The 13,367-nt window shown below is 41.6% G+C and overlaps 1 protein-coding gene across 18 annotated transcripts in view; it reads left to right on the top strand.

The window, feature by feature from the left end:
• The window catches only part of TJP1 (tight junction protein 1), a 270,016-nt gene that overhangs the window by 136,076 nt on the left and 120,573 nt on the right, over window positions 1-13,367 (top strand). For 6 of the 18 annotated variants that reach the window (XM_031002063.3, XM_055363963.2, XM_031002062.3 and 3 more), the window contains exon 1: window positions 11,535-11,678. The exons of 6 other annotated variants lie outside the window; for them this stretch is intronic. In XM_031002063.3, the coding sequence (XP_030857923.3) occupies window positions 11,652-11,678 (27 nt within the window). In that variant the 5' untranslated portion in view covers window positions 11,535-11,651. Of the gene's footprint in view, window positions 1-11,534; window positions 11,679-11,943; window positions 12,251-12,982; window positions 13,139-13,367 lie in introns of those variants that run through there. 6 more of the 18 variants (XM_063698439.1, XM_055363959.2, XM_063698438.1 and 3 more) reach the window with 5 other exon arrangements.

Below are 13,367 nucleotides of genomic sequence, written 5' to 3'. Positions count from 1 at the left end.
AATTTTGGGAGGTCAGAGCAGGCAGGTCACTTGAGGTCAGGAGTTCAAGATTAGCCTCCCAACATGGCCAAATCCCATCTCTACTAAAAATACAAACATTAGCCGGATGTGGTGGTGTACACCTGTAATTCCAGCTACTCGGGAGGCTGAGACACAAGAATTGCTTGAACCCAGGAGGCAGAGGTTGCAGTGAGCTGAGACTATGCCACTGCACTCCAGCCTGGGTGACAGAGCGAGACTCTGTCTCAAAGAAAACAAAAAATTTTCCAATTAAATAGCTACTATTATGGAGAAATATTTAACTATCTTGAATTTTTCTTTTACAAGTACAGTATTTTGCTAATGATACTAAGATTAACTACACAATCCTTATACGTATATTATTACAAATTATGTGATTCTGCTAAATTGATCAGATTTACTTGAGCTTTTTAAGATGAAAATGTTTTGGTATTTTCTTTTAGTAAAAAATACCTCTACTAGAAGATCCGCATGTACTTCTGTGGCTTCTATATAGAACTTTTTTTTTGTGGCACTCTAAATATTCCCTCATTAATCCTTATACCTGGATCCAACATTTGCAAGCAAAAACCTTTGGTAAGGAGGAAACATGATTTGTTCTCAGAGTACACAGAGTGGAATCTGCTTTGCAGGAAAGTGTGCCAGCCAAGTTGATGTGTGCTAGGGTGGCCCAGTGTGGCCCTTAGGGGAGGAAAAGCTAGGCGGCCTCTCACGGGGATGTGTGTTCTCTCCACATACTGGCCACTTGGGTTGCAGAATTGTGTCGGGAGAAAGGCCAGGCCATCTGCCAGCAATCTCAGTGACTGTTTCTGTAGTGTCTGGTCATAGTTGACCAGCGGCAGAGCCAGACCTTTTTAGTCTTCCAAGGAAAAAAAGTTCTACATAGTTTATCTTCCCACATCTGCCTCTATCAGTGGAGTAACTACTTGGTTTGATAGCACTTCATATATACAAAAGGAAGTAGTCTACCTAAGCCTTCCATTGCCTTTAGACAGTTTCCATATATACCATTTTCTAGTGACATGGAATTCCCATTCAGACACCCTTATTGAGTACATGGCATGTCCCTCACAGTGCTAAGAAGCTAAGACAGTTTTCTGCATATGTGTATAGTACTTCTATAGGTTTATCCTTATGTATCAGTCAGTCATTGCCATGTAACAAACCACCTCAGTATTTAGCATATTAAAAAACAATCATGATTCTGTGCGTTGGCAAATCTGGCTCAGACAGCTAGACTTGCCTGGGCTGACTCTGCAGATGCAGTCAGTTTGTGGCTTGGCTGGGGCTGTGTGGTCTACAGTTCCCTCACTCATATGTCTACAGGTTGGCAGACCCTCAGCCAGGGTCTCTCATTTCTTTTCCACATGACCTCTCCAGCAAGCTAGTCTGAACTTCTCCTGTGGTAGGCCCAGGGCTCTCAGCGGCCCCAATGCCCTAGTGCTTTTCAAGCCTCTGCTTGTGTCATGTTTACCCTTTAACTAAAGCAGTTCTCACTGCTGACCAGATTCAAGGGATGGAAGAAAAGACTCCATCTGTTGATGAGAAGAGCCACAGTGGCACATCCAAACAGGGACAGGAATAATGTATGGCAATTATTTACAGTCTACCTATTTTAGCTGACAGAAATATTTCAGTTTTTATGTTATTGTTGATTTGCGTGATAAAGAACTGTCAAATGTACACCAACATTTAAACATACTCCAAAGAAAGATGAATAATACAATATACCCTCCATGTGCTCATTGCCTGATTCACCAATTTTGAATATTTTGCTACATTTGCTGCCTCTATTTTTTATTTTTCTCTTTGCTAAGGTATTTAAAAGCAAATCCCAAACATGTCATTTCAGCTGTAAATATTTCAACATGTATCTCCTAAAAAGGGGTCCCTTCCTTATGTAGTCATGATGCCATTGTCACATCTAGGTCCCATCTAACACTCAGTCCATAATCAAATTTCTCTAGTTGTCTTTAAAATGTTGTTTTACAGTGAGTAGATTTGAAAAGAAATCCACATAAAATCCACAGCAGTCCCATTTTCCTTTTCTTTTTTATTAACTTGTTTTTAAAATGGGGTCTCTTTTCCTATATAGACCCTCCCACATCCGTCTGTTAAGCTTGCCTTTGGAGTCATTTAACTTGTACCTTCTTCCCTTGTATTTCTGTTTATGCACATTAGCCCTGTAGACTGGATTTCATTCAGGTTTCACTTTTTGGCAGGAATCCTTCATAGATAGTACTGTGTGCTTCCAATTGCCTCACAAGGGAGGCATAAATGTTTGCTTGTCTTGCCTTCAGTGATGCTAAGATTGATCATTTGATCCTTTGATGATCACTGCCTGAATCTATTATTTCATTAAGTAGTACAGGATGATGATTTTCTATAATTCCTTCCAGATTTATTAAGAAAAACTTTCCCTCAGCAATTAGAGTTATTTGGCTATCTGAAATAAAGTTCATACAAAATATATTCTCCTCTTTCTCCTCTTTTAATTGACAGCTTACAGAGTACGGACTTGGTTCCCAAGTTTTATCCAGGGGTGTTCAATAGGTTATTGTTTGTTTTGGGGGCTCTCTTGCTTTCCTGCTCTTTTTTGTTATTGTGAATTAATGGGTTTTAGATATTCAGGGTTTTTCAGTCAGGTGCATTCTTTTTCTTTTCTTCCTTTGTTTGTTTCTTTTCTTTTGAGGATCAAATTGTATCATCTTTGGCCAATAGGAACTACTTGTTGTTGGCTTCTGTATCTTTTTGACTCATTATTCTTTGAGAACTTCCTTGCTTTCTGGCCCAAAATGTCCCAAGATTATCTTGTATACTTCTTGCTCCAGACCTGTAATCAGCTGTTCCTAGTTGGAGATTACAATACGGACATTAGGAGTACTCCTTGCTATTGAGTTTCCATTACTCCCAGTCCTTTTCAATGGCCAGAGCTAGGCATTATATTAAAAAAAATTAATGCTGAATTTTTCAACTTAAACTAGAATTGCAAAATCTTTACTTAACTTTTTTTATTTTATACTTGTTTCTCTTTTCTCTTAAATAGAAAATCTTGGTTTCTAACAACATTAACACACATTAATATATATTAGTGTAATAATATGTAATATTTGCATTATTATACACTAATATATAATAATGTTAATATTACTTTGAAATTCTTATATATTTATATGTAGCTTCAAAACTATTATATACATAGTATGGTAATGTTCATATAAATTGATGTGTGTTAATTGCTAATAGACGTAAAACGTACTAATATATATTACATCATACATTAGACAATACATTATATATAATTATTATACATTTATCATATAAATAATATTATTCTGACATGTGTAATTACATATTAGATGACATGCTAATGAATATGTAACAGTTTTAGTTAATGTACACATACACACATATAGAGCAGTTTCAGAGTAATAGTGGTATTACTAAAAGACTACTGAATTAAATTTAAGATTTTTTTACAGTGCCACTTTCATTAGAATATGCTAGTGTCATTGGAAATAATTCTTTTATCTATATAGTTAGGTCACTGATTTAATGTAAATTAATTTTCTTTCTTCAATTTGTTTTCAGCTTTTAGAGATGACTTTTTTTTTTAATTTCATTGTATTTTTTTTTTAATGTAAGAATTTTTGTTTCCAGAGCCAAAGTGGTTTATAGGGCATCTCTAGAAAAGTCTCATATCATTGCTGCCCTCTGTCTCCTCTAAAAGTAACCATTATTACTTGTTCTTAGTTTTCCTTCCAGTGTTTCTTTTTACAGATGTGTATTTATCGTCCTTTAAAACATTTTTAAAATAAAAAATATGCTTACCTCTTTTTAAAATGCAGTGTTTTAGCAAGTTCTACTAATTTTTCTGTATTTTACATTTATTTGTTTTGAAAGACTTATTATAAAGGTTTTATAACACACACATTGTAAAAAAATGCAAACATTATACTCTGGGGGAGTCTTCTGCTGCTTTTAAGAAATCTTTTTTTTTTTTTCTTTTTTTTAAGGCAATGAATTTGGCACTCCCTGCCATCTTGGGAGGACAGACTAATCTAAAGAGCTATAAATGTCTTCTACTCTCCCCTTAGTGTTTGAGGCTCAGAAATGTCTCACAGCAGTTCTTTCATAAAGGTGAGCATGAGGAAAAAAGTTTCCTGAACTGAATCAGAAATGTGAAACTCCACGTGGACCCTCTATGTGACTTTGTATTTATGCTCTCTGCCTCCTCCAGGCACCCTCGCACACCTAAGTTTATGAAAGTCCAGCGGCTCGAAAGTAACATGTCCAAAATAGTTTTCACAAGATTTGGAAAGTAGGAGGAATTGGCAAAATTGGAAGCATATAAGAGAAATTAAAGAGTTAAAACAGGCAAAACTTGATGCAATTTAATTATACTGTACCCACGTTAATCGTTTAGTTTTCAACAAATGTCCCATAGTTATGCAAGATATTAATATTAGGGGAAGTCAGGTAAAGGCTGTACAGGAACTCTCTGTACTATCTTTGCAACTTTTCTGTAAAGCTAAACTTATTCTGAAACAAATTGTACTTAACACACACACATAGAGCCGGCCAAGAGCCAAGACTTAGAATTGGGGCCCGGCATGGTGGCTCATGCCTGTAATCTCAGCACTTAGGGAGGCCGAGGCGGTGGATCACTTAAGGTCAGGAGTTCGAGACCAGCCTGGCCAACATGGTGAAACCCCGTCTCTACTAAAAATACAAAACAAACAAACAAACAAAAAACCTAGCCAGGCATTGTGGTAGGCTTCTGTAATCCCAGCTACTGAGGAGGCTGAGGCAGGAGAATCTCTTGAACCCGTGAAGTGGAGGTTGCAGTGAGCAGAGATCAAGCCACTGCACTCCAGCCTGGGCAACAGAGCAAGACTCCACCTCAAAAAAAAAAAAAGACTCCATTCAGTTCAAAAGAACACATTAACAAATTAAAAGAAATAACCTGATAGAGCAAAATGGGTAAGTGATGTAATAGGCAAATGATATACCATTGTTGTCTACCAGATAGGTGAAACTATAAAAGATTAATATTATCAAGTGTTCATATGGCGGGAGAGGAGGAAACAAAATAAGCTGATCCGGTTTTCTTAGACGACAATTTGGCAGTATCAGTGAAATTTTTTTTTAAGTAAGCATATTCTTTAACCCAGAAAATAATTCCTTTTTGGATGTCTCTCCTAGAGAAATACTTATACATGTATACAAAAAGATATATATATATTTTTTGTTGTGACATTATAATAGAAATAATCTTAGTTTGATAAACTATAATGCACCCATATTATGGAATACTAAACAGCCATTTTAAAATGATGAAGCAGATTTTCATTATTTGATATAATCTCCAAGGTGAAATATTACATTAAAAAGTTATGGAATATAAATATTATATATCATTAGTTTAAAACACACAAAACCATACATTCTTATATTCATATATTCTCTCTCTCTCTCCTCTGTCTCCACACATACATATCACATAAATAAATATACAGAAAGTGATCTGGAAATACACTCTCTAGTTAGGCTTAGATCATAGTATTCCTGGGTAATTATAGGAATGGGAATGCAGTGGATGTTGTTCTGTTGGACTTTAAAAAATATATCAATTGCATGAATCTTTTATAGAAGGACTGTATGCCAGTATTATTTGTGAAATTAAAGTGGGGAGGGGGAAGAATGCCAAAAGACCTGGGCATGCATTCACAACAGAAAGACCTAGTTGTGGCAGATGACTCTTGAGAAGCTTGTCACAAACTGACAGAACAGTATCTGCAGGAAGAGGTGGACTCAGAGCTGCCTCTATAATCTAGGGGCCCTTTGTTTCAAAGGGAGGAAAAAAAGTGTCATTAAAGGTACACATAAAGCTTTTTCTTTTCTTCCAGGGTTTCCATCCTGACTTGTCATGTTTTTTATGTACTATTTCATGTTCAGAGTAAAGAACAATTAAAAATGTGAATTATCAGCATGAATTTTACTGTTTATATTGTGAAACACCAGTTTTAAATGCAAATTTCAGAATATTTAACTCATGTGGAGTCACTGAAATTACACAGTTTATATTCTGTGGCTTGTCCCTGGAGGATGCCTCAAGCCGGCTAGAAGAGACTGAACACAGCCAGACTCGGGAAGGCTGGAAGGAGGGAGAGGATCCCATCCCCAGGCAGGGAAACAGCCCAGAGAACACTCTGGCCCTGGGGCCCTAGAGGATTGGGGGTGGGTAATCAGAGCAAGTACAGACGGTCAGAGGGCCCTGGGGTCCCACTAATGTGTGCTGGGCCTGATAGCTTGCTGTGATGACATTCATGCAAACCTCCTGACCTGAATGCCCTGCTGGGGACAGGGTTTGGGGACTTTGAGCCACGGGCCTATTGCTCCAACCCACAGCAGATGGTAACCACCAAGGATCCTTAAACCTCCATGACTGGATCTGGAATCCGGGCTGGGCCAAAGGCTCACCCTCACCAACAGATTGCCTCCAGCCAGGCAGCCACCAGACAGAAAGTGATACTGCCCGTTTGGGGCTTTTGTGCACTCAAGATGCTGTGGGTATGCATACTTAAACCCCACACCTTGCTTGGATCCCTTTCAGCAGTGGCAGTGGAGCAGAGTGGGAGAGGACCAGCAGGGGTATCAAGAGCTGTGGGAGCGGGCAGCTGAGATACCCTCCTAGGAGGTGACAGGAGCCTGTGAGAGCAGAGGCCCCAGTCCCCCAGTGTGTGCCTCATTTTCCCATTGACCTTCACTTACAAAACACAAATCCAAAACGAAAGTCCTTACAGTTCAAGACAGCAACCACATTAAACCCCAACTGCAAGCCCTTCTGCCCTGGGGTCTTGTACACCTGCAGTAGTGCACACCTTGGTAGGTAGCCTGGGGAGCCCTGACTGTGTTTAAGATGGGAAACACTAGAAGAAGCTTGAATTCTCAGAGGTAGAATTCATTAGCTAAGGACAGGATGAAGATGATACAGAAAGAGGACACAGCTGAGAGGGTCAGCCCCCCAAGATGGAATTCATAACCCTTGGGGGGAAGATGGAGAGGAAAAGCGGATGCCCAGGGTAGACTTGTCAGTGTTTTGGCAGGAAGGGAAGGGAGTTTCTATTCCTTAATGTCTGTTTTCTCTATGGATTATGAGATGAGATGTTTTGCCTGGGCTAGGGAGGGAGTCATAAAGGAATCATAGGAAAGTGTAGATCAGAGTGGAGGAGCTGTGAAGAATGGAGGACAAACCACTAAGGGATGAGCCAGAGGCCTGTATGCCAGCCTGCCTGGATTCCAGTCATGGATTTATGGAGCTTCCGACCTGCCTGGTTGTGCAATATTTGGGACCCTGAAAAAAGAAAGCTCCACCTTAGCCCCAGTCAGAGGTAAGGGTAGCCCCATAGGAGGAATTCTTTCGAGGAATAACTTTCTGTATACTGAATTGAATTTAAAAAGACTTGTTTTTTAGTGTTTATGTCTTCTTTTTTTAAAAAAAAAATGAAATGGTGTTGGTAATAGCTTTCTTTTTGTATTTCTAAACTGTGGTAATATGTACATAATATAAAATTTGCCATTTTAATTATCTTTACATATACAGTTTATAATGTTTGTTTTAAAATGTTTTTACTTTATAAGATTAAAAAGTTGGTACTCCTATGTTGCACCTCTAAGATCATTTTAAAATTTTTACTGGTCTATGAAATTTAGAATCATTATGAGCCTTAAAAGAATCTTTCCCCCATTTAACATTGTTACATGACTTTACTGGCAGAGGAAAATTCTGTAACAATTTGTAGAATCTTTAATGGTATGGCATAGGAGTGGAATCAGGATTACTTTTGGTTGTTATAACATCTTGATAAAGTGCTTCTCCTTCTAATATTTTGTATATATTCTCTTCTCTGACATTATCGAGATTGTCTAATGCTTCACTACCGTAAATAAATACTTCCTCTTTGTCAAGCGTAAACTCACAGTTCATATAAAAATAACATAAATATGCTTTCCTAAGGATCTTTTCTGCAATTAAAACCATACATATACATATATACAAATTAGGTGTGGATATAGTTGTTCATTTGGTCAAGGCTGTTTTATTAAGTAGTTCTATCTAAAATGTGTAAAGATTTTGCACACATAATGCTTTTTTCATTCTGAGCCGCAGACACCAAAAATCCCACAGGAAGTTGTCTTTTAAGTGTTGTGGTTTTTTAGTTTGCTGTTCAGTTGCAGAGATGATCAGAAATAAGATAAATCTGTACAGTCGAAAGAGATTTGTGGTTAAACATTATTGTAACTCTAAATGAGAATCCTTAATTAACTTGTATTTCTTCCCATATTGATCTAGAGGAGCTATGATGACATGCGTGTGTAAGCATAAAAGTCAGAAAATACTTTTTTGGTGTTCCATGGATAAACTCTTTAATTGTTAAATGGGTGATTCTTTCAGATTATGCTTTATACTTTCCACTTGTTATCAAAGCAACTACCTAAAAAATAAACTGCAGGAATAAAGCTTTGTTTTTAATTGTTGGCAACAGTGTTTTACCTTTATTTTACAGATGATAAAAGCCTTCTCTTGTTTATTTAGAGAAAAGAACAGACTTTATGAAGTTTAATTTAGATATTAAAAATACCACTGAAAAATTTTAAAGTGATACTATTAGTCACTGAAATACTAAATATAATTTTTAAAGAATAATATTTTCAAGATGAAATATTTTTGTTTGATTTCATTTTTTAAACCATGGCAAAGATAAAACTTAAATATATAACTATTTTTAATTAGTGACAAATAGTTGCAATCTAGCATTTAAATTACACATTGGGCAACTTGTAAAAGTGACAAATAAGGAAAAGTGAAAAATGTCAGTGCATTTGTAGATACTGTCTCTAGATTTAGGTGCTATTAAAGACACCACACCTAGTTCTAGGCAGCTTATGCAAATTACACATCTTCTTAAATGGTAAAGATAATGTGAAAGGTCTTTCATCACCACCTTTTAAAATTAAAAAATACTTCCCAAACCTTTTTAAATGGTGTTTGCATATGAGGAAATTTAATCACAATTTTTTTTTTTTTTAATGGGGTCTCACTGTTTCCCAGGCTGGTCTCAAACTCCTGGCCTCAAAGAATCCTCTGGTCTTGGCCTCCCAAAGTGCTGGGATGATGATGATGATGATGATGATGATGATGATGATGATGATGATGATGATGATTTGAGACGGAGTTTCGCTCTTGTTGCCCAGGCTGGAGTGCAATGGCATGATCTCAGCTCACTGCAACCTCCGCCTCTCGGGTTCAAGCGATTTTCCTGCCTCAGCCTCCCGAAGAGCTGGCATTACTGGCGTCCATCACCATGCCCGGCTACTTTTCTATTTTTAGTAGAGATGGGGTTTCACCATGTTGGCCAGGCTGGTTTCGAACTCCTGACCTCAAGTGATCTGCCTGCCTTGGCCTCTCAAGTGCTGGGATTACAGGCGTGAGCCACTGCGCACGGCCCCAAGTGCTGGGATTATAAACGTGAGCAACTACGCCTGGTCACCTTTTTTTTTTTTTTTTTTTTTGAGACAGAGTCTTGCTCTGTTGCCCAGGCTGGAGTACAGTGGCACGATCTGGACTCACTGCAACCTCCGCCTCCCGGGTTCAAGTGATTCTTCTGCCTCAGCCTCCCGAGTAGCTGGGACTACAGGCACGCGCCACACCAGGCTAATTTTTTTATTTTTAATAAAGACGGGGTTTCACCATATTGGCCAGGCTGGTCTCGAACTCCTGACCTCGTGATCCGCTCGCCTCGGCCTCCCAAAGTGCTGGGATTACAGGCGTGAGCCACCACGCCTGGCCCACAATTCTTAAAAGAATAAATAATACTTTGTCCAAAAGCAAAACAATTACAACATGACTTTAAAACAAAAATGACTTCAACCATTTTTATGAAGAACAAAAAGGAATAAGGGTTTGGTTTGCAGAAGGCTCTTTTCTAGTTCAGATAGCTTTGGGTTGCAAGATGTGTGGCACTTTACTTCGAAGCCTTAATTGATACTTATGTATCATCTACACATACTTCTTTGTTAAATTTGTTCTTTTCATACAGTTGAATTCTAAAGAGAAAACCATTGTCTAAAGCCTGATGTTTATGATTTCTTCCATTTCTTCTGTGCCGGTTGTGGCACTATACCAGATACTTTAAAGATGTTATCATTGATGTTACTAAGGATTTCTGGCATTTTTTGAAGACCTTTACAAGTGTAGATTAGTGAGGCTAAGAATGGTTTCTTACCATGTTCCTTGGTGTTTAGCAAAGCCGTCAACATTGTGGGAAGTTTGTGTAGTGGCTGATTAAACTGGACCATGGACTGCACGTGTTTACACCCTTTTCTGCCCAACTTTGAGTTGGAGGGACAGCGCTGGAATGCAGGGCAGCTTGACCCGTTCAGTCAACAAGAATTTCAGCAATCTTGATGGCCAAAAATAAACTTTTCAAGATTCCTGTCTAGATGGGCGGGAAAGAGACTTTGGATATATCTTGAGGTCTAATGTGGGGTGTGGGCCGAGATGTCACAGGTCTCTAGGGTGTTTCTTAGGCTGCTGCCTCCGGGTGCCCATGACCTCATCACCAGTTTCAGCCTTGGCAGTCGGCGCCGGTGAACGAGAGCAACGCTTCTGACCCTGCCGGAGCTCCTCGGAGATGAAAGCCATGACGCGCCTTGCAGAAAATGCATTCCGCCTTCCGTGGGAACAACGCCGAGGCACGCGGTGACAGCCGTGACCATGCTGTTTGCCCAGTGAAGGAAACAACTGTCGGGTATCGGCTCTGCCGGCCTTTCCAGCCGCACTCATGCATGGGGCTCATCCCATGATGAGCGTGGCTTGTCGAGGAGCAAGCGGACAAGTCTCTTAAGGAAAGCTTTGGTGCACAGGCGCTTTCTCCTTGGGGGCGAATTCTGCCAGACCTTGGATAAAAACAAACAGGAAGACTCGCAGGGCAGCGGAAACTGTCTTCCAAGTTACTTGGGTTACCGGGCTTTTCCTTCCGCGCTTGGGGTCGGACCCCGGCCGCTCGCCCCGCCCCCTCCCCCGCCGCGGCCCCGCCCCCTCGCCTCGCCTCGCCTCGCCTCGCCTCGTCCAGCCCCGCCCCCGCCGGGCCGGGCATGCTCAGTGGGCCGGGCCGGCAGGTTTGCGTGGCCGCTGAGTTGCCGGCGCCGGCTGAGCCAGCGGACGCGGTGTTCCTTGGCGGCCGCCGGTTCCCGGGAAGTTACGTGGCGAAGCCGGCTTCCGAGGAGACGCCGGGAGGCCACGGGTGTTGCTGACGGGCGGGCGACCGGGCGAGGCCGACGTGACCGGGCTGCGAAAGCTGCGGGAGGCCGAGCGGGTGGCCGCGCTCGGAGGGAGGTGCCGGTCGGGCGCGCCCCGTGGAGAAGACCCGGGCGGGGCGGGCGCTTCCCGGTCTTTTGTCCGAGTTGAATTCCCTCCCCCTGGGCCGGGCCCTTCCGGCCGCCCCCGCCCGTGCCCCGCTCGCTCTCGGGAGATGTTTATTTGGGCTGTGGCGTGAGGAGCGGGCGGGCCGGCGCCGCGGAGTTTCGGGTCCGAGGAGCCTCGCGCGGCGCTGGAGAGAGACAAGATGTCCGCCAGAGCTGCGGCCGCCAAGGTGAGCGCCTCCGCGGCCGCCAGGGCCAGACCGGGCCGACCGCCGCCGCCCGCCCACCGGCATCTGGCCCGCGTCCCGCCCTCCCTCGCTGGCGGCTACCTGGGCCCCGGGGCGGCGGGGTGGGCAGGGCTGGCGCGGGGCCGCGGGCCGCGGGGAGCCCCTCGGGCGGGGGCGGCGCGGGCCGCACTGGGGGCGGCCGGGGAGGGGGCTGCGGGCGTCCGGCCGCCGTACTGTGCAGGTGCATAGCTGCCGGCGTCTGTGTCTGGCTGCGGCTCACTGAGGGCGGGGACGCGCAACAGGTCCCTCGCGGAGAAACTCGGCTCCAGTGAGGGTTCGGCGGCTGGAAGCCGGCTCTCGGCGGGTCGGGGCTTGGGGTGCCACCTCCTGCTGGCCGGGAGCTGCTGTCTTTGGAGGAGTGGTTGGTCCCCGGCGAAACCCTGTAGTTTCGATCTGATGTCACTCCCTGCGGTATGCGCACGCCAGCGATAAGGCTTTGAGACTGCAAAACACTCCACTCAGCCTGTGAGGCGTAGTAGGTCGGGTTTTCTTTCATGCTGTATTACTTATTTAAGGTAACTTTGAAAATAACCTCTTTAACATTTAATAATTTAACTTGAATTAAACTTTCAAAAGTAATACAAAGTATTCCTACGAATGGACAATAAGATGAGCACTTAAAAATTAGTAAAGACCGGTGAGTTCAGCCGAAAAAAGTAACATTTTTCTTGTTACTTTTCCCATGTGCTCTGAAATATTATTGCATTTTCCCATTGCTTTGAAACTAACTTGTGTATTACATTAAAAAGCCAAAGTTCCTGAAAAACAGCTAGGATCCTCCTCCCATTTTGTATATTAATTTTTTCATCATAGAATAGTACTTGTTATTTCAAACAAAGGAATACAGAGATGTGAGGAGTAAAAATCTCCCCTTTAAAGAATATCAATTCATTACTTCAAATAGTATCGAGATACTTGGGCAGGTAGTGGTTTTCTGTGTGTATTTTTGTTTGAAATGCTTACCCGTAACATCTGGGAGCAGGAATACTATGCCTCTGAAACTTTTGAACTCTCACAGAAGCTTGTTTGCTGGCTGGGAGAAGCTAGCGGTTACACTTATTAATGAATAGATTGTTTTAAGGGATATAGTATTCTTCGTTTAAGAAAAATTTAACTTGTACCTTTTGACCTTACATTGAGGAAGAACAATCTAAAGGTAAAACTTGATCCAGAGATTTAGGATAAAAAGCAACATTTTGCTTTGGTTTTAAAATAAGCTCCCATTATTTGTCTTTTCTGGGGCTTTCTTTCCTAGGAGGAAAGGCTTTGTTTCCGTATTACACAGAATGTCACTTTGTTCCTGAAGTGTGATCTCTGGTACTTAATATGCAAGACAACACACTTTTTAAGAGGTTATTTCAAGTATGGAGAGAAATACGTTTTCAATGGATTGCCACAGTAAGGTAGGAGGAGTACTTCTCCTGAATTATAGTATTGAGATTTGTATGGCATATTGAAAAGCATCACTCGTTAAATATTACGTTGTAGGGAGTTTTTTGCATTGTAAATATTTGCGAGTAAAAGGCAAGTTGAAAGCTTTTTTTTAAGATGCTGTATTATGGAGCCACTTCAGAATTTTATATAGAGCAAAACAGGCCATAAACGAATAAGTGAAATGAAATAATATTCAGT

The sequence above is a fragment of the Gorilla gorilla genome, chromosome 16 (assembly GCF_029281585.2).
Source record: "Gorilla gorilla gorilla isolate KB3781 chromosome 16, NHGRI_mGorGor1-v2.1_pri, whole genome shotgun sequence".
Taxonomy (NCBI): domain Eukaryota; kingdom Metazoa; phylum Chordata; class Mammalia; order Primates; family Hominidae; genus Gorilla; species Gorilla gorilla.
This window is presented reverse-complemented; position numbering and strand designations above follow the sequence as displayed.